Source organism: Musa acuminata, chromosome BXJ2-3 (assembly GCF_036884655.1).
Source record: "Musa acuminata AAA Group cultivar baxijiao chromosome BXJ2-3, Cavendish_Baxijiao_AAA, whole genome shotgun sequence".
NCBI lineage: Eukaryota > Viridiplantae > Streptophyta > Magnoliopsida > Zingiberales > Musaceae > Musa > Musa acuminata.
The window spans coordinates 31,829,507-31,852,626 of NC_088340.1; the positions used below are offsets into that span (position 1 = coordinate 31,829,507).

General features: G+C 39.6%; 3 protein-coding genes across 5 annotated transcripts; 2 read left to right on the forward strand and 1 right to left on the reverse strand.

Moving 5' to 3' along the window:
* Positions 1 to 14,574: 14,574 nt before the first annotated feature.
* On the forward strand, positions 14,575 to 17,084 carry LOC135607715 (GDSL esterase/lipase At5g45670-like). The gene is made up of 5 exons (XM_065099727.1): positions 14,575 to 14,941; positions 15,879 to 16,003; positions 16,078 to 16,323; positions 16,403 to 16,655; positions 16,727 to 17,084. Exons 1-5 carry the CDS (start codon positions 14,689 to 14,691, stop codon positions 16,948 to 16,950), a joined length of 1,101 nt encoding a protein of 366 aa, XP_064955799.1. The 5' UTR covers positions 14,575 to 14,688; the 3' UTR covers positions 16,951 to 17,084.
* A 1,043-nt stretch (positions 17,085 to 18,127) lies between these two features.
* Positions 18,128 to 20,875, forward strand: LOC103978391 (probable NADH kinase). 3 transcript variants are annotated; one of them, XM_065099728.1, is made up of 7 exons: positions 18,325 to 18,414; positions 18,475 to 18,524; positions 18,609 to 18,842; positions 19,371 to 19,593; positions 19,781 to 19,861; positions 20,040 to 20,191; positions 20,269 to 20,875. In XM_065099728.1, the coding sequence occupies exons 3-7, from the start codon at positions 18,793 to 18,795 to the stop codon at positions 20,633 to 20,635; spliced, it is 873 nt and encodes a 290-aa protein (XP_064955800.1). In that variant the 5' UTR covers positions 18,325 to 18,414; positions 18,475 to 18,524; positions 18,609 to 18,792; the 3' UTR covers positions 20,636 to 20,875. The 3 variants fall into 3 exon arrangements, with proteins under 3 accessions (XP_018679693.2, XP_018679691.2, XP_064955800.1); XM_018824148.2 differs by lacking the exon at positions 18,609 to 18,842 and having other exon boundaries at positions 18,128 to 18,414; XM_018824146.2 differs by lacking the exons at positions 18,475 to 18,524; positions 18,609 to 18,842 and having other exon boundaries at positions 18,128 to 18,414; positions 19,348 to 19,593.
* Positions 20,876 to 20,994: 119 nt separating this feature from the next.
* LOC135607716 (cyclic phosphodiesterase-like) lies at positions 20,995 to 22,136 on the reverse strand. The gene is made up of 3 exons (XM_065099729.1): positions 21,695 to 22,136; positions 21,550 to 21,604; positions 20,995 to 21,465 (listed from the first exon to the last, which is right to left on the reverse strand). The coding sequence occupies exons 1-3, from the start codon at positions 21,992 to 21,994 to the stop codon at positions 21,257 to 21,259; spliced, it is 564 nt and encodes a 187-aa protein (XP_064955801.1). The 5' UTR covers positions 21,995 to 22,136; the 3' UTR covers positions 20,995 to 21,256.
* Positions 22,137 to 23,120: the final 984 nt, after the last annotated feature.

The window sequence follows — 23,120 nt, forward strand, 5'->3', positions numbered from 1 at the left end:
ATAACATAGAACTCCTCACAAGTAAATTTATAAAATTTATAAAACATGAAACTAAAAATAAAAATAAATTTAAAAAGAAAAAATTATCAAAGAACAAAAAAGCACTTAAGGCGACTTGGGACAAATCGAGTACCTCTGAAGACAAGGAGCAAACCAACAAAGGCGAGGTGGCCTTTCACAATAAGGTATATAACTCACCCGAAATGTATTTACCTTACTATGAAATTACTTAATGCTTTTCATGAGTTGTTTTTAAGTTAGTTAGTAAAAAATAAAAAAATATCATGATAATTACATGTTTTATGATAAAGGAATAAAAATTTTAAAATTAAATGTAATGCTTGTACACCAAATAAGATTAATTATATATATGTTTTAAGAAGCAATAATGTGTATCTTAATGATTTTCGTATTATTTTTCAGTTATAAATGATGATGCATGGCTTTTGTCCGGAAGACAAGAAGAGTTAGATTCACTTAATCATTTTAGATTGAAAATGTATTACTACAAAAAAAATTGATTTTGATTGAAAATATTTTATGTTTAATGAAATTATGTTTGATGATTTAATGATGCATAATGATGTAATGAAAATGTTAAAAGTTTTGGTACCATACTTGACGATTTTATATTTTGCATGAGGATTTGAAGTAATGATGATTTGAAATCTTATGTTTTGGAATTATGTGTTACACTTTTGATCTTGATGATTTTTATGATAAATCTTACTCTTTCGGTTTTAAATGATAATGCATGTTTTGATTTGGCATAAAAGACAAAGGCATACTTATATGAAATAAATCACATAAATTGAAACAACTAAAAGGGAGAATGTATGTTTCTTGAAAATATCTCTAAAGCTTTTCAATTTTTCAACAAGTAATTCTTAGTGATGAATCTATTTTAAATAAAAATTTAATTAAAAAAATTAATTTTGATGATAAGTTTAGAGTTGACAAATTAAATTTGAATGAAAATTTTCCAACCGAATCATGATCTTTCTTTTGATTTCTCTACTTGAGCTATCTTTATGAGAATCAAAAAAATTTCTATCTTTGATAATTCCTTTACTAAAGAAGAGACTTATGCAAATAAACTATAACCTTGATAATGGTTTGAAATTGGGCATATTATACGTTGAAGACTTGAAACCATGTTTTGATATCATGTATACCAAAGTAATGATAATTTGAAAATTTATTGATTTGGTATCATGCTCAGAGTGGTAATGATGATAACTTGGTATTTCATATAAGAAAATTTTATGGATTGAGATTTATTTTTTATCCAAATCATGATCTTGATTTCTCGATATTTGATACTTGAGATCTTTCTATAAATCAATATCTTGTTTTTGAACTCCCATGGTTCTTTTTGCTATTTACTAAAAAGAAGAATTATTTAAATAAATCATGATTTTTCTTGTAAATTCTTGAAATTATAACATGAGAATTTTTTTATGAATCAAGATCATTTACTATTATTCTTATTTTCGCTATTTGAGTCATCCAAAAAGAATCATATTTTTTTCTTAATTTTTTGATATTCATAATTTGAAATTTGGTTTATGACTCCCTCGTATTCATAAAGTGTATATCTTATCACCTAATTAATTTTTTTTGATATTCTTCATGTGATGATATGAAATTATGCATGAAATACTCATGATAGTATGTTGATGCATATAAATGAGAAATTATGATCATGCACGGTAGAATGTCATGTATTTTGACATTTTGATACCATCATGATTTGAAATATTTATGATTTGAAATGATGTATATAATACTTGTGATTTTTTGATGAAATGATGTGAAAGTCAACAACTATCATTTTCTGAAATGATACCTTATTTCAATATGTCATATTGAAACAAGATTGATACTTTATCTTTGTCATGATTTGAAAATTGATGTAAAGAGAAAAGAATTATAATATTATATTCTTCCCTTTTTTTTATAATGACAAAGGGAGAGAAAAATTGCTAGCTTGCACATTTCAAATGGAAGCAAACAACTTGCTTGCTTGCACATTTCAAAAATAGCAAAAATTGCTAGCTTGCACTTCTCAAAAGAGAAGAAAGAACTTGCTATCTTGAACATCACCAAGAATTGCTAGCTTGCTATCTCAAAAAAAAAAAAAAAACTAAATCTACAAGCTTGCACAACTCAAAATTGTTGTTAACTTGTATGTTGTAAAATTTGTATATCTCAAAAACTTGATATATGCACTTTTTCTTTTTGTTGATGACAAAGGGGGAAAAGTAATGATGATAATTTGAATCATATGGTATGATGTATTTTTATATTTTGAAACATTGCATGATTTTTTTAATTTAAAAATTCTATCAATGTGACATATTGATAGGGGGAGTTAAGCTTAACTCTGTCATCAATTGGTTGTCATCGTCAAAATGGAGGAGATTATTAAATCTCGAATTTTGATGATGAAACCAATTGATAAAGTTATAATATAATGTACATTTAAGTGACGCAGGACTAACTTCGATCAAAATGTTAGGATCGAGAGCACTAAGAGGGGGGGGGTGAATTAGTGCAGCGGAAATCTTACAGCAATTTAAAAGCTAAAGCTGCGTTCGTCCGATAAAAAATGATTTCGATATAAAAGCAGAATCACAGTGCAGTTTGCGTCTAAGCGCAGTTTTGCGTCTAAGCGCAGTTTGCGTCTAAACACAGTTTGCGTCTAAGCGCAGTTTGCGTCTAAGCACAGTTTGCGTCTAAGCGCAGTTTGCGTCTAAACTCAGTTTTACGTCCAAACGCAGTTTTACGTCAAAACGCAGTTTTACGTCTAAACGCAGTTTTGCGTCTAAACGCAGTTTTACGTCTAAACGCAGTTTTACGTCTAAACGCAGTTTTGCGTCTAAACGCAGTTTTACGTCTAAACGTAATTTTACGTCTAAATGTAGTTTTGCGTCTAAAAGCAGTTTTGAACCTTGAAAAGCGTTTTACGTAGAAAGCAATTTGCAGTTATAAATGGAATCCGAATGTAAGCGTAAACTGCAGTGTGAAGATCGTACGAAAACACGATTTACGTTTGAATGCAGATTCTGAAAGATCAGAGCTTAAAAACTCGTTCGTAAAGGCGCTGAGGGCAGTAGCAATGTAGGAGGTTTGCAGTAATGATAAAGTGCTCAAGGTAAAAGCAAACCAGAGATTTAGAGTGGTTCGGTCAGTCTTGACCTACTCCACTTTTGGCTTCCTCCTCCGACGAGGTCACCGACGTCAACTAGCTGCCTTCCTTCAATGGGCGAAGGCTAACTGCCCTTTTACAGTTTCTCTCCTTTTGACAGGCTCAGGAGACAACCTTTACAGATCCTTTCTCTCCTCTCTTTACAACTCAAGACTTGAAGAACAGAAGGAGGAGAACTTTAGGACTTTACACAAATTTGAGCTCTTAGAATCACTGAAAAGATCAAGAATTCGGTGTAGATCTGTATCTTTTCAGTGCTGAATGGGTGGGGTATTTATAGGCCCCAACCCAGTTCAAATTTGGAGCTCAAAACGATCAAATCGATCAAATCCCAGAATTCTGGGATCAGGCGGTTGCACCTCTTGACTGGAGAGGTGGCACCGCCTGGCAGAGCTCGAAGACTGAGCTCAGGCGATTGCTTCTCTCTGCCAGAGCTCGAAGACTGAGCTCGGTGATTGCATCACCTGGCAGAGCTCGAAGACTGAGCTTGGTGATTGCATCACCTGGCAGAGCTCGAAACTGAGCTCGGTGGTTGCATCACCTGGCAGAGCTCCAAACTGAGCTCAGGCTGATGCACCTCTCTGCCAGAGCTCGAAGACTGAGCTCGGTGATTGCATCACCTGGCAGGGCTCGAGACTGAGCTCAGGCTGATGCACCTCTCTGCCAGAGCTCGAAGACTGAGCTCGGTGGTTGCATCGCCTGGCAGAGCTCGAAACTTGAGCTCTGGCGGTGCTACCTCTTGGCAGAGGAGGTTGCACCGCCCAGTCTAGCTCGAAGACTGAGCTCTGGGCGGTTGCACCTCTCGGCTGGGGCGGTTGCACCTCCCAGCCTCGCAGCCCTGGCGGTTGCACCTCCTGGCTGGGGCGGTTGCACCTCCCAACCCCCACAGCCCAGGCGGTTGCACCTCCTGGCTGGGGCGGTTGCACCTCCTGGTGCAATCAGGGTCCGAATGGTTCACTCCATTCGGCCCACTTTGAATCTTTTCAGGGGCCCAATTGCCCCAAGATTAAGCTAATGGGATCACCTCCCATTTTCATGCTTAATCATCATGCTAACTACGATTAACTCTAAGACAACTTCTGCAGCTTTGCTCCGATGCGTCAATCGCTTCTTCCGGCGAGTTTCCGGCCAACTTCCGTCGATCAACCGATAACCCTCGGTGATCCTTCTGCGGACATCCGGCATACTCCTGGACTTTGCGACGATCCACTTGGCGAGTTCCGACGAGCTTCGCTTGGCAAGCTTCTGGACTTCTCGGATCTGTCCTCGCTGAACCTCCGACGACCGTCCGAACTTCCGTCGAACTCTTGAACTCCCAACGTGATCATGATCTTGACTCCGGCGCAACACCTGCTGCTTGTCTTACTCTTATCGTAGTTAATCCTGCACACTTAAAACAAAACTTCGATCGAGACAATTAATCCTAAGCAATTAACCAAGTTGTCCGGCATGTCATTGGTCCCTCGACGCTTCGTCTGATTCTTCGGCGCATCGTCCTCTCCTGCGGCCTATTGCCCAATCGGCCAGTTGACTCCGCAACTCCGATATCCTTGGCACAATACCCGCTCTACTTGGCCCGATGCCCGAGTCCACGGCCCGAAGCCTTCTGTCGATACGTCGACCGATCCACCGGCCCGACGTCCAATCTTCTGACATGTTCCTCCAGCACAACATGATTTTCCTGCTTTAATTGTCTCATCCTGATCAAAGCATCCTGCGTTACTCAAAATGCAGATTAAATCATAAACATATATCAAGTAGTTTCATCATCAAAATACGAGATTCAACAATCTCCCCCTTTTTGATGATGACAACCACTTGATGACGGAGTTAAACTTAACTCCCGGAGTTTAAACAAACTCCCCCTATCAATATGCCATATTGATAGAACCTTGAATTCAACCTGAATTCAAGTCATTGCAATATTCATCATGAATACTTGCAACACGTCAACATGAACATATGCATAAACTTATGCATCACATGTCATGTCATCAACATACTTCTCCCCCTTTGTCATCAACAAAAAGGAGAAGTACCACAATCAAGTGTTTGTGATATTGGTTCAACTTATTGCATGAAAAACATATTATCAAGTTTTATCATCATGCAGTTTTGAAGCCAGAAAATTTAGCAAATGTTACATCATGCTTAGAATATTCAGGCTATCAAGTTTTAGATATGCAAGTTTTACAGCATACAAGATAGCACTTTTAGAACATGCAAGCTAGCAGTTTTGAGATGTTCAAGAAGGCAACTCTTGCTTCTTGAAAATTTTGCTCACTTTGCTAGATGCGCAAGTTAGCATTTTTGCCTCTTTTGAGATAGCAACTTTTTGCTTCTCTTTAGACCAACAAGCTAGCAATTTTTACGATATACAAGTTTCACAATATATAAGCTAGCAAAAATTTCGAAAGCAAATACAAGATAGCTTTCTTGTGTAAGCTCATGATTCTTGCTTCCTATTGCAATGTGCAAATTGCAAGTTTTGCTTCAACTAAGATATTCAAGATAGTGATGTTCAAGAAGACAATTTTTCTTCTTGAAATGAGCAAGTTAGCAATCTTTGCTACTTAAGATAGGCAAGCAAGCAGTCAAGTTTTTGCATCTTCTTGACTTGTACAAGCTAGCTATCTCCCCCTTTGTCATTGTAAAAAAGGAAGAGAGAATACAGTTTTGTACTTCTTTTTTCCTTTTACAACGATTTCAAAATCATGACAAAGGATGAATAATCAAGTTATGAATGTCAAGACAATTTTTCATCATGAATATTTTATCATTGCATGCATCATTATCATAAGTTGAAGTATTACATGCATGATATCATATCACCATTCATAATTACATTAATGTTTCAATATAGCAATTTCTTCTCAAAATGTGTAACTTGGCACTCATAGCATTTTAGATCATGATTTACATCATATGCAATACATCACATCATAATTAGAAAGCACAAGTATTGCATGCATAATTGCACATCATAAATGTTTCATATCATGATGGTATCAATTTTGTCAAATTATATCCTACCATGCATGATCAAAACTTCTCCCCATTTTATCATTGAAAACAAGAAGAAAGTAGGGGGTAGAGCATAAAAGTATTAAATATTTTAATCATTTCAAGGCATCATAGATCAAGTTATGATTCGTGATTCATCATAAAGCAAGTTAGTTTTCAATCATCACATAAGGCATTTAAGGAATTTTTGAAACATAGGAGAATGATTAATTTAAGCATACAATGTTTCAATCCAATTCAAGTCATGAATATCAATGCTTTCATATTGTGAGTATCAATTCATGAATACCACAGGATATTATTTGTGACTTCAATTTTGCAAGATCAAGATTATGATTCAAATCAAATCATTAACTTGAAATTCATAATCATGTCATTAAAATTAATTTCGAGATTCACAAAATATCATGAAATCATTAATCTCGATCAGATGGGAAAAGCATTTTCTTTTTAAGTGATTCTTTTAACGCATCATAAAAAAACTCATTCATAATTCAAGTGATTTACAAGATATCATAAATGAATTTATCACTTGTACTTCATCAAAATCGAGAACTCTAGAGATAGAAAATGATTGAAGCATTTAACATGATTGATGCATGATTCATATTTAAAGTGTATCTTATATCGTAAATACGAATCAAGCATTTGTCAAATCTGAAATCATCCTCAAAATTACATTCAATAAATTCATGTATGACAAGCATAGATTTATTGAAAAATCAATAAGATAGAGGATTACATTTCAAGTGTTCATCAATTGTAGCATTTCATCATGTGGTAAGATATCAATGCGTAAAACTGTGAAGCAAGATTTTGTTTGATATCTTGATACAGGGCATATAGCAATGATAGCAATCATATATTTCTTGGTGATGCAAGCATGGGATAATCATAGCATAGTGTTTATAGCATCAATTCATATATTTCTCCCCTTTTTTAAGTGTTTCATCTTAAGTGATCGATTTCATGTTAGCATGCCTTTTCATTTATGTCAAATGAAAACATGCATCAACGTTTAGGATCGTAAAATGAATTTCATCATAAAACCATCAATCACAAAAATCATCATGTATATCTCATGCATGAAATTGTCAATCGAAATATTTAATTTCATCATTATGCATTTCTTCAGATCAAACATGATCTTTAATCAAAATCGAGAAATAACAATGGAAATTAACGTAATGCACATTATTACTTCTTAACCATGATTTCATATTTTCAATCAAGATCATTTTATAAAATATGCAATATTATCATTTTTTAAATTACTTAGTATGATAATAATTTTTTTTTTTTTTTTAACATGTAATTTTTAAGAAAATTAATTCTAAACTAAAAGAGAAAGATACATCATGAAAGCATCAAGTAATTTCAAAATAAATTAGGGGGATTTCGATTACCTCATCATTGTAGGCTGTTAAGGCGTAGTTTGCCGCCTTGCTTTTGATGACTTTCTCTTCTTCGGAGGAGCTCGATTCATCCCAGTTTTTGTTCTTCTTTTTGCGTTTAAAGCAAGTAGTTTGATTCTTTTTGCTTTTTAATTTTCGTTTCATTTGTAATTTAAGTTCACCATCACTTGAGCTTATGCTCGAGTGGTCTTCAAATGTTCTATGTCCCAAATCCTTCCTGTTCTTTGGAAGGTTGTTTTGTTCATCATTGTCCTCATCACTTGAGTCATCGCTCAAGTGGCATTCATTTGTCCGGAGTTCCAAATCCTTCCTGTTCTTTGGAAGGTGATTGTTTTCAACATGTTCATCATGTTCATTGTGCACCATTTCGTATGTTATCAACGAACCAATTAGTTCTTCAAGTGGTAAGTTGTTTAGGTTTTTAGCTTCTTGTATTGCAGTTACTTTTGAATTCCACTTCTTAGAAAGAGAACGCAAAATCTTGTTTACGAGTTCAAAATCCGAAAAACATTTTCCAAGAGCTCTTAAACTATTGACGACATCCGTGAAACGGGTGTACATGTCGCCTATAGTCTCGCTTGGTTGCATTCGAAAAAGCTCAAAATCATGCAATAAAAAGTGAACTTTCGAGTCTTTGACTCTACTAGTTCCCTCATGCGTGATTTCAAGAGTGCGCCAAATATCGAAAGCCGTTTCGCACAAAGAAACCCGATTGAACTCATTTTTGTCCAAAGCGCAAAATAAGGCATTCATAGCCTTTGCGTTTAAAGAAAAATACTTCTTCTCCAAATCCGACCATTCGTTCGTCGGTTTAGAGGGAAGTTGAAAACTGTTTTCAATGATATTCCATAAATCCAAATTCGTAGAAATCAAGAAAACTCTCATTCAAGTTTTCCAATAAGTGTAGTCCAATCCGTTAAACAACGGTGGACGAAAGACCGAAAAGCCCTCTTGAAAGCCATGAAGAGCCATTTCTCTCGGGTGTAAATCCGAAATGAGAAATACCCCGCTCTGATACCAATTGTTAGGATCGAGAGCACTAAGAGGGGGGGGGTGAATTAGTGCAGCGGAAATCTTACAGCAATTTAAAAGCTAAAGCTGCGTTCGTCCGATAAAAAATGATTTCGATATAAAAGCAGAATCACAGTGCAGTTTGCGTCTAAGCGCAGTTTTGCGTCTAAGCGCAGTTTGCGTCTAAACACAGTTTGCGTCTAAGCGCAGTTTGCGTCTAAGCACAGTTTGCGTCTAAGCGCAGTTTGCGTCTAAACTCAGTTTTACGTCCAAACGCAGTTTTACGTCAAAACGCAGTTTTACGTCTAAACGCAGTTTTGCGTCTAAACGCAGTTTTACGTCTAAACGCAGTTTTACGTCTAAACGCAGTTTTGCGTCTAAACGCAGTTTTACGTCTAAACGTAATTTTACGTCTAAATGTAGTTTTGCGTCTAAAAGCAGTTTTGAACCTTGAAAAGCGTTTTACGTAGAAAGCAATTTGCAGTTATAAATGGAATCCGAATGTAAGCGTAAACTGCAGTGTGAAGATCGTACGAAAACACGATTTACGTTTGAATGCAGATTCTGAAAGATCAGAGCTTAAAAACTCGTTCGTAAAGGCGCTGAGGGCAGTAGCAATGTAGGAGGTTTGCAGTAATGATAAAGTGCTCAAGGTAAAAGCAAACCAGAGATTTAGAGTGGTTCGGTCAGTCTTGACCTACTCCACTTTTGGCTTCCTCCTCCGACGAGGTCACCGACGTCAACTAGCTGCCTTCCTTCAATGGGCGAAGGCTAACTGCCCTTTTACAGTTTCTCTCCTTTTGACAGGCTCAGGAGACAACCTTTACAGATCCTTTCTCTCCTCTCTTTACAACTCAAGACTTGAAGAACAGAAGGAGGAGAACTTTAGGACTTTACACAAATTTGAGCTCTTAGAATCACTGAAAAGATCAAGAATTCGGTGTAGATCTGTATCTTTTCAGTGCTGAATGGGTGGGGTATTTATAGGCCCCAACCCAGTTCAAATTTGGAGCTCAAAACGATCAAATCGATCAAATCCCAGAATTCTGGGATCAGGCGGTTGCACCTCTTGACTGGAGAGGTGGCACCGCCTGGCAGAGCTCGAAGACTGAGCTCAGGCGATTGCTTCTCTCTGCCAGAGCTCGAAGACTGAGCTCGGTGATTGCATCACCTGGCAGAGCTCGAAGACTGAGCTTGGTGATTGCATCACCTGGCAGAGCTCGAAACTGAGCTCGGTGGTTGCATCACCTGGCAGAGCTCCAAACTGAGCTCAGGCTGATGCACCTCTCTGCCAGAGCTCGAAGACTGAGCTCGGTGATTGCATCACCTGGCAGGGCTCGAGACTGAGCTCAGGCTGATGCACCTCTCTGCCAGAGCTCGAAGACTGAGCTCGGTGGTTGCATCGCCTGGCAGAGCTCGAAACTTGAGCTCTGGCGGTGCTACCTCTTGGCAGAGGAGGTTGCACCGCCCAGTCTAGCTCGAAGACTGAGCTCTGGGCGGTTGCACCTCTCGGCTGGGGCGGTTGCACCTCCCAGCCTCGCAGCCCTGGCGGTTGCACCTCCTGGCTGGGGCGGTTGCACCTCCCAACCCCCACAGCCTAGGCGGTTGCACCTCCTGGCTGGGGCGGTTGCACCTCCTGGTGCAATCAGGGTCCGAATGGTTCACTCCATTCGGCCCACTTTGAATCTTTTCAGGGGCCCAATTGCCCCAAGATTAAGCTAATGGGATCACCTCCCATTTTCATGCTTAATCATCATGCTAACTACGATTAACTCTAAGACAACTTCTGCAGCTTTGCTCCGATGCGTCAATCGCTTCTTCCGGCGAGTTTCCGGCCAACTTCCGTCGATCAACCGATAACCCTCGGTGATCCTTCTGCGGACATCCGGCATACTCCTGGACTTTGCGACGATCCACTTGGCGAGTTCCGACGAGCTTCGCTTGGCAAGCTTCTGGACTTCTCGGATCTGTCCTCGCTGAACCTCCGACGACCGTCCGAACTTCCGTCGAACTCTTGAACTCCCAACGTGATCATGATCTTGACTCCGGCGCAACACCTGCTGCTTGTCTTACTCTTATCGTAGTTAATCCTGCACACTTAAAACAAAACTTCGATCGAGACAATTAATCCTAAGCAATTAACCAAGTTGTCCGGCATGTCATTGGTCCCTCGACGCTTCGTCTGATTCTTCGGCGCATCGTCCTCTCCTGCGGCCTATTGCCCAATCGGCCAGTTGACTCCGCAACTCCGATATCCTTGGCACAATACCCGCTCTACTTGGCCCGATGCCCGAGTCCACGGCCCGAAGCCTTCTGTCGATACGTCGACCGATCCACCGGCCCGACGTCCAATCTTCTGACATGTTCCTCCAGCACAACATGATTTTCCTGCTTTAATTGTCTCATCCTGATCAAAGCATCCTGCGTTACTCAAAACGCAGATTAAATCATAAACATATATCAAGTAGTTTCATCATCAAAATACGAGATTCAACACAAAAAAGATAAATTAATTAAAGCTGGAGGAATCGAATGTTGGGCCGGAGTTGAACATGTCAGAAGATTAGACATCGCGCCGAAGGATCGGTCGACGTGTCGACAGAAGGCTTCGTGCCGTGAGTTCGGGCATCAGGCTAAAGGATCGGACATTACGCCGAGGAGATCGAAAGTTGCGGGTGTCAACATGCCGATTGGACAATACGCCGAAGGAGAGGATGATGCGTTGAAGGATCGGACGAAGCGTCGGAAGAACTAATAACATGTCAGACAATAGATGATTTGTGCTTTGTAATAATTTGTCTATATCGAGTTAGTTTAGGTCATAATTAGGTTAGCTTAGAATATAATTAGGTCAACTCAATTAGACCCGAATTAGGACTGTTTTGGGCCAAGAGAAAAGCTCATTCAGTAACCCAAAAGTTGGGTCAAGCGGTGGCACCGCCAATGGCTCAATCTCCAAGACACAATCTCCAAGGCTATATCAAGCAGTAGTATTGCCCAATATCAGGCAGTGGTACCGCTCAAACATAGTCTTCCAGAATATGTCAAGCGGGGGTACCGTTAGACTGGGCAGTTGTACCGCCCAGTGTTAGTGCTGTAGACGATGGTACTGCCAGAACCCAAAAAACCTAGGATGAGACCTTTTTTGGCTCCATTTTTTAAGTCATTTGGGATCTATAAATACCCCAGCTATTCCTGTATGGAAAAACATGAATTAGATCAGAAAGGGGTTGTTATTCTGGGTTATAAAATTGTTAAAGTCCTCCTCCTTGCTTTTTAGTTTTGAGATAATTCAAAAAAGGTGTGAGGCTTGTAAGGATTGTCTACTGAACCCGTATAAAAGAGAAAGAGTGTAAAAAAGTAGTTAGTCTTCACCCATTGAAGGAAACCATTAGTGGATGTTGATGACCTCGATAGAAGAGGAATCGGGAGTAAACGTAGGTCACAACAATTGAACCACTATAAATCAGTTTATATTTTTGTTTTATTATTTATGTTTATTATAAACTGTTTTACTTTCTCATTACTTTAACTGCACACTCTTACGAACGTGTTCAAAGTTAAACATTATCGAAATGATTTTATCGTACGAAGATTTTTTAATCGAAGTAATTTTTACATACGCACTAATTCACCCCCCCCTCTTAGTACTAACTTGATCCTAACAATATCGACCCACGATTTTTCCCGCAAAGATCGAGTGCAACTCATCCCCACCTTGGAGTCAACTCCCAACCTGACCTCGCTCTCTCACCCATTTAAGATAAGACCAATCCTTAGTAACCCCTAGGTGAAGGCATAACGATGCATAACAATCCCTTCTTCTTGTATCCTATTAATATTATATTAATATTTTCTGTATTTAACATATTTATAAAATAAATAATATATCATATTTATAACATATTTAACGATTCATAAGATTTTAAAAATAAAATAAATAATCTTATTTGCTTTAACATCATCAATTATATTAATATAAAATATAATATATAAAAAAAATATGAGAAAAAGATAATTTTAATATTCCTTTAGTTTGTGAGATGTTAAAATTATTTTTTATCACTAAAATTATTAAAAATGAGAGGATATTAAAATTATATTTTTTTGATATTAGGATAAATAAGATTATTCATTTTATTTTTAAAATTATAAAATTTTAATATATATTTTTTAAATAAAAAAAACTTATGATGTTAATAATATTTAAGTACAGGAGATATTGATGACGGGGTAGGTGGCATCATAAAGATTTGTCCTCTTGAGCTATTACGTGTAGGCACCGGAAGTGGCAGAAGTCGCGGTGGGTTGGCTATCCGATTTGGTACCAGATATCTTAGGTGGAATAATATTAGATGCAGGCATGCCATCTTATCTTTGAGCTGTAAGTACATACAAGATTTGAAATCATGATCCATCACAATCTTAAAGATTTAATCCGATGTTACAAACCCGACCCGTTGTCATTATTGGATGTCTTCATGGAGGCATGCATGTGGGTCAGTCCCCAACTGGCTCGAATCGGATTCAGATTTGGGATCGCAAAGTGTTATTACTGGAATTATCCAACACTATATGATAAGCTTGATTACAGCCGTCCACGTAATTCCTGAATTTTCACGCCACATCCCGAGTCTATCAATCAGCCTGCGGACCACCGTCTATCCGCCGACGGATCTGCTGCTTTAAAAGTCGCGCTTCTTTAATTCGATGGGCCACCAAGTGTTGTCGTTTTCTTCTGTACAAGAACAGACATGCCTTTAACTATAAGAAGAAGGAGAACCTTTATTGCTCACTCAATTTGGATAGGTGCCACGGGACAAATCAATGGACATCACCTTCAAAGATGCGATCATTGATCCGAGATGCATCTTCACAATCGAGCAAATAAGAAAAAGGAACATTGAAGAATCAATAACCAATCCAAAATCGATAAAGAACAATCATTCAAGAAAATTTATTGAAGAAATTTTTCTTTAACAGAATAGAAAGATTTTTCTTAACAGAGGATTTCCCTTAACAGAATAGAGGAGTTTTCAACAGAGTATGTTGGTGCTCCTATCAAGGATAGGACAAGAGCATATCGCTAATGCTATTGTTGTTGTTACTACGGTTGCGACGGCGATACTGTAGCAACTGCAATAGAGGTGTAGAGGAGGATTTTCCTTAACAAAATAGAGGATTTTCCTTAGCAACTGCAATAGAGGTGTAGAGGAGGATTTTCCTTAACAAAATAGAGGATTTTCCTTAAGTGGGGCAGTGCTGGTGAGCACAGCACTAGAGACGCTACCGATGATAATTGCCATTCGTCGAGGAGGAAAGATTTGTCATACCGATGACCTAACGATGGAAAAGTAATAGTAGGAAGCCTTTTCTTTTGTCGTCGGAGGTGGAGAAGCGAAAGTGATGAGTCAACAGCGAAAAGAGAGCTTGCTCTAGGTAAGCGACTCTGAAACCATAATGGAAAGAATATTTATTGAAGAAGCTTTATTAAAGTAGCTCATATAGTTGGAAATATATTATCTGCTATCGTTACATGCATTATAAAGTAGGTTTATGCCGGTGAGCTTATGTTTTTGAGCTGTGATGATGTTGGATATCTATGTATGATATTCTCTGTCATACTTCTTCCCACTTTGAATACATTCGACCTAAACATCGAAGAAGAAGCATCTTATCGGTCCATTAATTCAACCATGGACATGCTCCTCTATATCTACCATGGGACCCTGCAATTTAAATGGCCGCGTTGTACCTTCCCAGAAGTGAGTTGGTGAAAGCACATCTTAGCTGAAGGGTAATTTCTTCTCCATCCACATTTGGTCAGTCGTGGCCATGGAAGGGACCTGAGAAGTGGAAGATGCATGGCTGCTGCTCCATGTCCTCCGCGTTAATGCTATCAACCAACCCTAATCACATAATCCATCCTACTCTCCGTCCCCTATAAACGCACCCATATGTTCTTCTTCTGGCTTCTCCCCTTCCTCCTCTCATCAGACACCCGCATATCTACTCCACTCCTTCTCGATGGCTCGCGTTGAGCTCCGGCAGGCGGTGCCGGTGACATGTTGGCTGCTGCTGCTGTTCTCCGCATTCGGATCAGTTCGGCCGGCGCCGCAAGTCCCATGCTACTTCATCTTCGGAGACTCCCTTGTCGACAATGGCAACAACAACAACATGGCGTCGTTGGCGGTGGCGAACTACCCGCCCTACGGCATCGATTTCCCCGGCGGCCCCAGCGGAAGGTTCAGCAATGGCTTGACCACCGTGGACGCAATTGGTGTGCCGATTCCTGCCATGACTATTATGCCTTCTCATTTCTTCTTGCTTGCTAATAATCAATCATACAACTTGCCGACTTGCAGTGTCTGCCACACTGATAGATTCCTTTTCGCTCAAATGGCGATTTAGTAGCATGTACTTCGTCTTTTCCTCTTTTGGTTTCTCTTGCAACAAATTTTGCTTCCTACTTAGTTGCAGGAGAGGGTAGAATTGTTCTTGTCTCATTGCAGTCTCGATCTCTCTTTTCTCAGAGATAAGATCTCATAGGGTGCATCTTAGATCTCCCTCCTCAAGTTTGATGTTGACGAGAGTCTTGTGCATTGGACCACCACATCTTACTTTCCTTCAGGCAGCTCACCGCACTGGATCACACTAATCACGCCTTTCCATTTAGCAAAGCTTTTCTGTTTTTTGCGTTCGATCCGTCATATTATTCATCAAGGATGATGCTCACGAGACATCAACGAATCAAATTTATAGTAGGTCGTCTTCTTCCTCTGCATCTGGTGGCGGCCCACAAGCACATGCTTTAACTGACCACAGTGCCGAGAAATAAATGGTAGGCACAGATCGACATCTACCATAGGACTTGGGAAATAAATGTTGGAAAGTAATCGATCGACGTCCTCCCACCCCCAACAAACCCCCCCCCTCCGCTGCATGGCTCTGCACCGCTTTGATTGCCTCTCTCCGATTAACTCTGTGATTTGGTAGGGTTCTTCCAGGTCCATTTATTGCTTTCACATGAGGCTTCCCTGTGGGCAAGAGTAGGTTGGTCTCCAAACACTTACACCATGAATAATTACTACTACTTTCACATGGCCCTCTGCTGATCTTATCCACCTGGATTTTCTATTTTCATGTTTGATGATTCTAAGTTGGTCTTGAATTAGAGCATGAGATTGTTGGGTGCTTAAATCTGTGACTTTGTGCAGCTTCACTGTTAGGTTTCGAGGACTTCATCCCACCCTACGCAAACACAAGAGGGCAAGCACTGCTCTCCGGCGTCAACTTCGCGTCTGCGGCTGCTGGAATACGGGAGGAAACCGGGCGGCAACTGGTTCGTCATCTCTGAACCTGAACACTTGCTTCCCGATCCAGAGCTAGCGATTCTGAGCGAGTTTGGGGTTGCAGGGTGGGAGAACTCCTTTCAGCGGCCAGTTGCAGAACTACCAGCAAGCCGTGCAGCAGATGGTCAACATCCTGGGCGACGAAGACACTGCAGCGAACTACCTTAGAAAGTGCATCTTCTCCGTCGGCATGGGCAGCAATGACTACCTCAACAACTACTTCATGCCGGCGTTCTACCCGACCGGGCAACAGTACACCCCGGAGGAATACGCCGACGACCTCATCGCACAGTACGCTCGGCAGCTAAAGGTCGGTTTCGTGTTCCTTTCGTTTCTGCTTGCCGTAGCATGCAGCAGCGTCGTCAGTAGCTCGTTCATCTGTAATTCAGGTACTGTACAACTACGGGGCGAGGAAGGTGGCGTTGATAGGAGTGGGTCGGGTGGGGTGCAGCCCTAACGAGCTTGCGCAGCGAAGCCCTAATGGCATCACCTGCGTCGAGGAGATCGACAGCGCCATTCGAATCTTCAACTCGAAGCTGATGAGACTGGTGGATGAGTTCAACACCTTGGACGGTGCACACTTCACCTACATCAATGGTTATGGGATCTTCGATGACATCTTGAAGCATTCTGCAGCTTACGGTACCTTTCCTACTTCATCTTCTATGCATGAATGATCTGTGGAAGAAGACGTTGTGATTCTTGGGTTGCAGGTCTTAGGGTTACCAACAGGGGGTGCTGTGGAGTGGGAAGGAACAATGGCCAGATCACATGCTTGCCCTACCAAGCTCCATGCCCGGACAGGAACAGGTACCTCTTCTGGGATGCCTTCCATCCATCAGAAGCTGCAAACATCATCGTCGGCAAGAGGTCTTACAGTGCTCAATCTCCGTCTGATGTCTACCCCATGGACATCCGAACCCTAGCACGTATCTGATGTCCTCCCATTAGGGTTGACGCATGAGTGATCTTTCTCCTACTAAACTGTCCTTTGTCGTTGTTTACTTTAAAGAAGGTTCCTTAATCATTATCTTTTGATCGAGGAATCAGATAAGACTCGTTTACCCTTCACCGCTGTTCTACCGTTGACGCATGCAAGTTAGATCACTGGATCAAAGGGCCAAACTCCACGATATATGAATGGTATAAAAAGAATATATGAATTATTGCGAAATACTTGTCCACATATTAAATGAAAAAAAGTACTAAAAGAAAATATGATTATATAAATATTAGAAAATAGAAAAAATATTGAGTAAATTCTTTAAAAAGAGTTTGTATTTTTTAAAAATTCTCAATTAGCATCTCAACTTTCAAAAATTTTCACAAAGTTTTATTTTTTTAATGATGATATTATATTCGTCCATTGCCTCCGCCCACTATCATTGTTCGTCATCACTAAGGTCACGATAGGTGAAAGAGATAGGTCATGCCTTCTCACACTCTTTCCTTTCTCACATGACAGTTCTGAGCAAGATGTTAACTATAACTTCATTTTTCCTCTTTTGCAACCCTCTTAGTCTATGCTATCATCATTGACTAACTATGTCACAAGCGAGAACGATAAGACGAGATGTGCAAGGATGAATTTGACAAGGATTAACAGGATACATGAAGGTAAGGGTGGGTTTGATGGGGCAAAGTTGGTTACTTTGTTACTCAAATAGGTGAGAATAATAAGAGGAGGTAGGATATCATAGTTGGTCACTTATGTTATAAGGGGTGAGATATATTGAGGGACGACAGGGGTAGGTTCGGTTAGGGCCAATAAAGTTCATAGAGGTGAGGACAACAATGCAAGGCAAAAGCTGCTTCAACAAGATAAAGTTAAAATGATCTTTTTATATAAGAGAGAATGGTCTGTAAATTTTCTTAAAAGTTAAGATGTCCTATAAAAATTTCTCAAAACTAAATATTTTTTTAAAATTCATCTCTAAATATTACTAAGTAAATCATATTTCCTACATTATTAATAAAAAGCTATATGAATTAGTGTACGCATTAAAAATAATAGCTTCCTACATTATTATTATTATTATTATTATTATTAGACGTTATAAATAATTAGACCTTTCCTACCCACTTTTATACCAGACTGTGGATCAATGGCGGCCTCTGCGGCCACAAATCCCATCAAACGGTGTAGGAAGCCCGAGCGAGAGGGAGAAGCGCTCAATTCCTCCCGAGTTTCTCCTCAATTCCGCTTCGTCTCCTTCCCTATCCTCGATCCGCCACGGCTTTTGCCGGCGGCGAATCTCAATAGCCGGCCCAGATGTCGGCAAGGCGTCGCGTCCTGCTGCTGCTCAAGCCTCTCGACGTCTACCCCCCAAGGCCCCCTGCTATTCCCAAACCGCCCTCCGCCACCTCCTCCACTTCTTCCCTACGTGGGCTAGACCAGAAGGTAACCTCTCCATCGCTGCACCTGTAAAATCATTGCTTGTAACACTTCGATCCTTTCCAGATCCCACTGCGACATAGGGTACTCATGCTATCGAGGGTTCCATCTAAAAGGTTGCTTTTGTTTGGAGATCATATAGAGACGAAATGGACCAGAAATTTTCTTCCTTTTTTTCATTTCTGTTTGGTTTCTAGCAGCCGAGGCATTTGGACTGAAGAAGGAAAGGCTCCTTTGGATGATGATACATGTTCTGTTAAGAGGGCTTTACATTAAGATAAACCGGCCAATTGGAATTGTTTGCAATCTTAGGGAGGTCTCCCCATCGAAAACTTGATCGAGCAGAAAATTCAGCCTGACTGGGCAGCCATTTTGGTGAGAAAAATGTTGGAGAAACTAGAAACTGAAGAGTCTTATGCTGTCGACAACCATAAGTATGTATCTTTTTCCAAAAAGAAGTTTGTAAGTCATTGTGCAATATAAAAGATAACTCTGGGGAAAAGATTGCTCCCATAAAAGAGTAGATCTATCTACCCTAGCTTTTTTTTGCAGTCCAATTTGCTGCTAGATTGCATTCACGGAAACAGTGTAAAATCATGAATGAACTTAGTCGTAAGAGGAGGTTTTTGATATCCCGCACTATACTGGCCACCACAAGTATATATATTATAGGCTTTTCAACTAAATTTTTTGTAAAAATTTTGCTAATAAGACTAAAATGCTGTGAGGAGGATATCATAGGCTTTCAAAATTCTGTGAAAGGTTGCTGAGTGTCCATGTGCTCGCTGCTCACCTACATCCTGTCTTGAATGTGATGATTTCCATTTTTCATGGTAGATTTTTGTATTGAGCAGGTGGTGGCTTGTTTTACTATTATGTGCGTGCAATTATTCTGTTGTTCTTTGTTCTCATTATAGTTTTGATGTGGGTATTGTGCAGATCTTAAACTATCTCAATGACAGGTGCAGGGTGCATAAGGACACGATCAATTTTTGCCAGGGCGTCTTGCGACGCAAGCCTCTTGATTGGGAACCTGTAGAACGGAACAATTTGTCTCATCCAATCCGTCGTGCAGATCTAGTGATCACTGTTGGTGGAGATGGTACTCTTTTGCAGGCGAGCCACTTTTTGGATGACTCGGTTCCAGTTTTAGGAGTGAATTCGGACCCCACGCAAGTTGATGAGGTCAGCTTAACAAACCTATAACATTGTGAGAGTGGATCTACTTACAGATTTGGATCTTTGTTGTTTCCGCCAGTTGTTAGGTCTCTCTGATATAAAGCAGTTCATGTTCCATTTTATTACATGTTTGTTGACAGTCATCGTTTCATTCTTTTTTCCCTAAGGTAGCAGTATCATTTCTCTTATTTAGGTTAACAAGTTCAGTGATGAATTTGATGCAACAAGAAGCACTGGCTATCTTTGCGCTGCTACCGCAGGTAACTTTGAGCAGGTAAACTTTGTATGGTTTCGAAGGATTTCTTTATCTTTATTGTTAAATTTATTAATATTCTCTTTTTCATTATTATCAACTTCTCGCTTGCTCCCTAGTCCTTACTATGAGAAGTTTGAAGATTCTTGGTTCTCTTCTCATTTTGCATTTACTCTTTAACTTCATGTTTCTTTTTCAGGTGCTAGATGAAATTCTCGAGAACCATAAGCACCCGACTGAACTCACAAGAATATCAATCAACTTGAACAATCGTCAATTACCAACCTTTGCTTTGAATGATGTTTTGGTTGCACATCCTTGTCCAGCATCAGTTTCTCGATTCTCATTTCGGTATGACACTTCATCAGAAAGTCAATACTTATATTTTTCACATCATCCACTCTACTAATATTTTCCCTATCATTTAGAATCAAAAGCAGCCGAGAAGCGAGTTCACATTTAGTTAACTGCCGATCAAGTGGTCTTAGAGTTTCTACGGCAGCAGGATCAACAGCTGCAATGCTCTCAGCCGGAGGCCATCCCATGCCCATCTCCAGTAATGGCCTTCAGTACATGGTGAGGGAGCCGGTTTCACCGAGATACCTTGACACTCCATTGATGCATGGATTATTAGAACCTGATCAGCTGATGCATATCGCATGGTATAGTCAAGAAGGTGTCATATATGTTGATGGCTCGCATGTCAAGCATTCAGTTCAGCATGGAGATACAATTGAAATATCGTCATTGGCTCCCATGTTGAAAGTTTATCTTCCTCAAAAAGAGCATCCATAAACAACTTATCCTCGTAATTAATCGCCTAGCCTGATTGATGAAAATGGATGTGGTATTAATCTTGGAAATATGGTGCCATTGAAGCAGCCTTTTATTTTTCCTTTTTCTTTCAATATTATTGCGTCAATTTCTTTGATGTACAATTTGCTTCCTGATCAGAATTAGTATCAAAATTCAACTCAAACCTTTTGTACTCTTATGTATAAAGAGAATGTTAATAGTGTCTTTGCATGAAGTCAATCAGGCTTTGACGTATTTAGTACATATTTACATAGCGTTCACCTACTTGAATTACGAGATTCATATAGACAAATTGTTATCATTATTTAAAATTATTCTTATAAAATCGCAGAATACTATTATGCCAGATAACAACTTGTTATTTATTACGCTAATATATCAACCATAAATTACACAGTATGATATCACCAGCAATAAAACAGTAACCTTATGAGGGCAGAAACTGAGTTGCTTTATGAGGCTGAAAAGACAACTGCCATCCAAGTGTGACAAACCATCGAGCAGCTTGCAAGCACAAGAGGCATGCCTTATTTGGCAGAAGGAAAATGGCAGAAGCAGCGTCCCAAGACATAACAACATATTACAGAGAAAGCAGATGATCTACTTATCATCGGAGAGGTGGCAGAGCTCCACCTGCTCCCACGACTCCAAGCTCTTGTCCTCGGTGTCGGTCTTGTAGAGGGCGAGCGCCGAGACCTCGAAGCTGAGGCTGAGGATCTCCTTGTCCAACGCCTCAACCCTCTGCCGAGCCCTCTCCTTCTCCTCCTCCGTCAGGTCCCCGTACAAGAGGCTCAGATGGGGCATATATGCTGCGATCCAAAGTCCACGATTAGCCCAAATCATATCGAAATCAAGGAAAAGAGCAAGCTTCGGGGGAAAAGCTTTTAGCGTACGAGTCGCGTTCTCGTATCCGAAGTGGCCGCAAGACAGGGCGCTGGTTTCCACCACCTTGCCAAGAGCAAAACATAGAACGAGATCAAGTCAGATCTTGGAGGAAATCTCAAGAAAGGAGGTACTTTGACTCGGGGTGGATCGTGCCTCGGGACTGGGATCGATGAGGAGGAAGACGCACTGGTAGAAGAAGGCGCCACGGGAGACTGCGGAGACGCGGGCGGGGTACGGGGAGAGCGCGGTACAGGCGGAACGGAAGCGGCGGAGGGCATCGTCGGGGCCGAGGGAGATGGCCCCGACAACGGTGATGTGGGGCTCGAATTTGGGGCCGCCGAACTCGGACCGTAGGGCGCCCATGAGGCTCTTGAGCCGGTCTCGGACATCCTCCGGCGGGAGCGCCCACACCGAGTAGACCCCCTTTGCGACCGCCGTCGGGCCTCCAGCCATCGACGCAAAGTGAACGCCGGCGGAAGAGAGTGAGGCGGAAGCTGCCGCTGCTGCGACGGGGGTGGAGGAACGATCCGTGGAGCCCGTATCGATCGCAGTGAGAAGGATATGCGAGCAAGATGACACAAATCGGAGCTGCGCGCACGTGAACTGAGCGTGTTGCTGGCAATATATACTACAACAACAACAAAATTAAAAATCCAATTATTTAAGATAGGATCTTTTATCGTAAGATTCACAAAAATTAAATATTTAATTAAATTTAAATTTTTAATTTTTATTAAAATTTGTATTTATTTTATTTTTTATTATTAATATTAATTCTTTTATCTTTTCTGACTATCGCTTGTGTCATGATATGATTTTCTTTCATATTAACGATATATAATTATTTATAAATAAAAATATTTTTAAATATTTCTTAGTAACTCCACATATTCATCTAAACATTAATATATTTTTTTATATTTTTTCTTAATTATCTAATATTTATGTTCATAAAATATTATTAATTTTATAATTATTTTATAAAAAATTTTATTTAATCTCAAAGGTATTCATTGATCACACAAGACTCATAGCACCTCTTGACATTTTAACGATTTTATTTTTATTTTATAAATAATATCTTCATCGATCTCTTTATCTTATTGAATAATTGATCCATGATACCTAAAGTTTTTAACTTAAAATACTTTTTATCCATCAAATTTAATTATATTCTCTTATCTATTTCTAAAATTATTAAAATAGTATTTTATATATTCAATTTTAGTACTTCTTAATATAAAATCTTTAGTTTTCTAAATCTTACCTACGTAACTCAAGTTTATAATTAATTCTACTCAGATTCTCGTCAACTAAGATAATATCAACAGTATACAATATACACCAAGGAGGTAAGTGACTAATAAATTTATTCATTATCAATGCAAAAAGATAGAAACTTAATATGAATTCTCGGTATAATCCTATGTTAATAAGAAACTCATTAGACACACTTCCTATAGTTTTAATATTAGTAGTTATATTATCATACATATTTATAATAACATCAATATAATTTAATTAGTAGATACATATTTTTTTTCTAAAACCCACCATAATAAATCTTCAAGAACTCTAT

Bases quoted from the DNA above. Each gene is read 5' to 3' on its own strand.
- LOC135607716 (XM_065099729.1), bottom strand. From the start codon at position 21,994: ATGGCTGGAGGCCCGACGGCGGTCGCAAAGGGGGTCTACTCGGTGTGG. The intron at 21,605-21,694 runs GCACGATCCACC...GCTCTTGGCAAG, and splicing joins TCATCGATCCCAGTCCCGAG to GTGGTGGAAACCAGCGCCCT. The intron at 21,466-21,549 runs GTACGCTAAAAG...TTTGGATCGCAG, and splicing joins CGGATACGAGAACGCGACTC to CATATATGCCCCATCTGAGC.
- LOC135607715 (XM_065099727.1), top strand. From the start codon at position 14,689: ATGGCTCGCGTTGAGCTCCGGCAGGCGGTGCCGGTGACATGTTGGCTG. The intron at 14,942-15,878 runs GTGTGCCGATTC...GACTTTGTGCAG, and splicing joins GACCACCGTGGACGCAATTG to CTTCACTGTTAGGTTTCGAG. The intron at 16,324-16,402 runs GTCGGTTTCGTG...TCTGTAATTCAG, and splicing joins AGTACGCTCGGCAGCTAAAG to GTACTGTACAACTACGGGGC.
- LOC103978391 (XM_018824148.2), top strand. From the start codon at position 18,286: ATGTCGGCAAGGCGTCGCGTCCTGCTGCTGCTCAAGCCTCTCGACGTC. The intron at 18,415-18,474 runs GTAACCTCTCCA...GATCCTTTCCAG, and splicing joins TACGTGGGCTAGACCAGAAG to ATCCCACTGCGACATAGGGT. The intron at 20,192-20,268 runs GTATGACACTTC...CCTATCATTTAG, and splicing joins GTTTCTCGATTCTCATTTCG to AATCAAAAGCAGCCGAGAAG.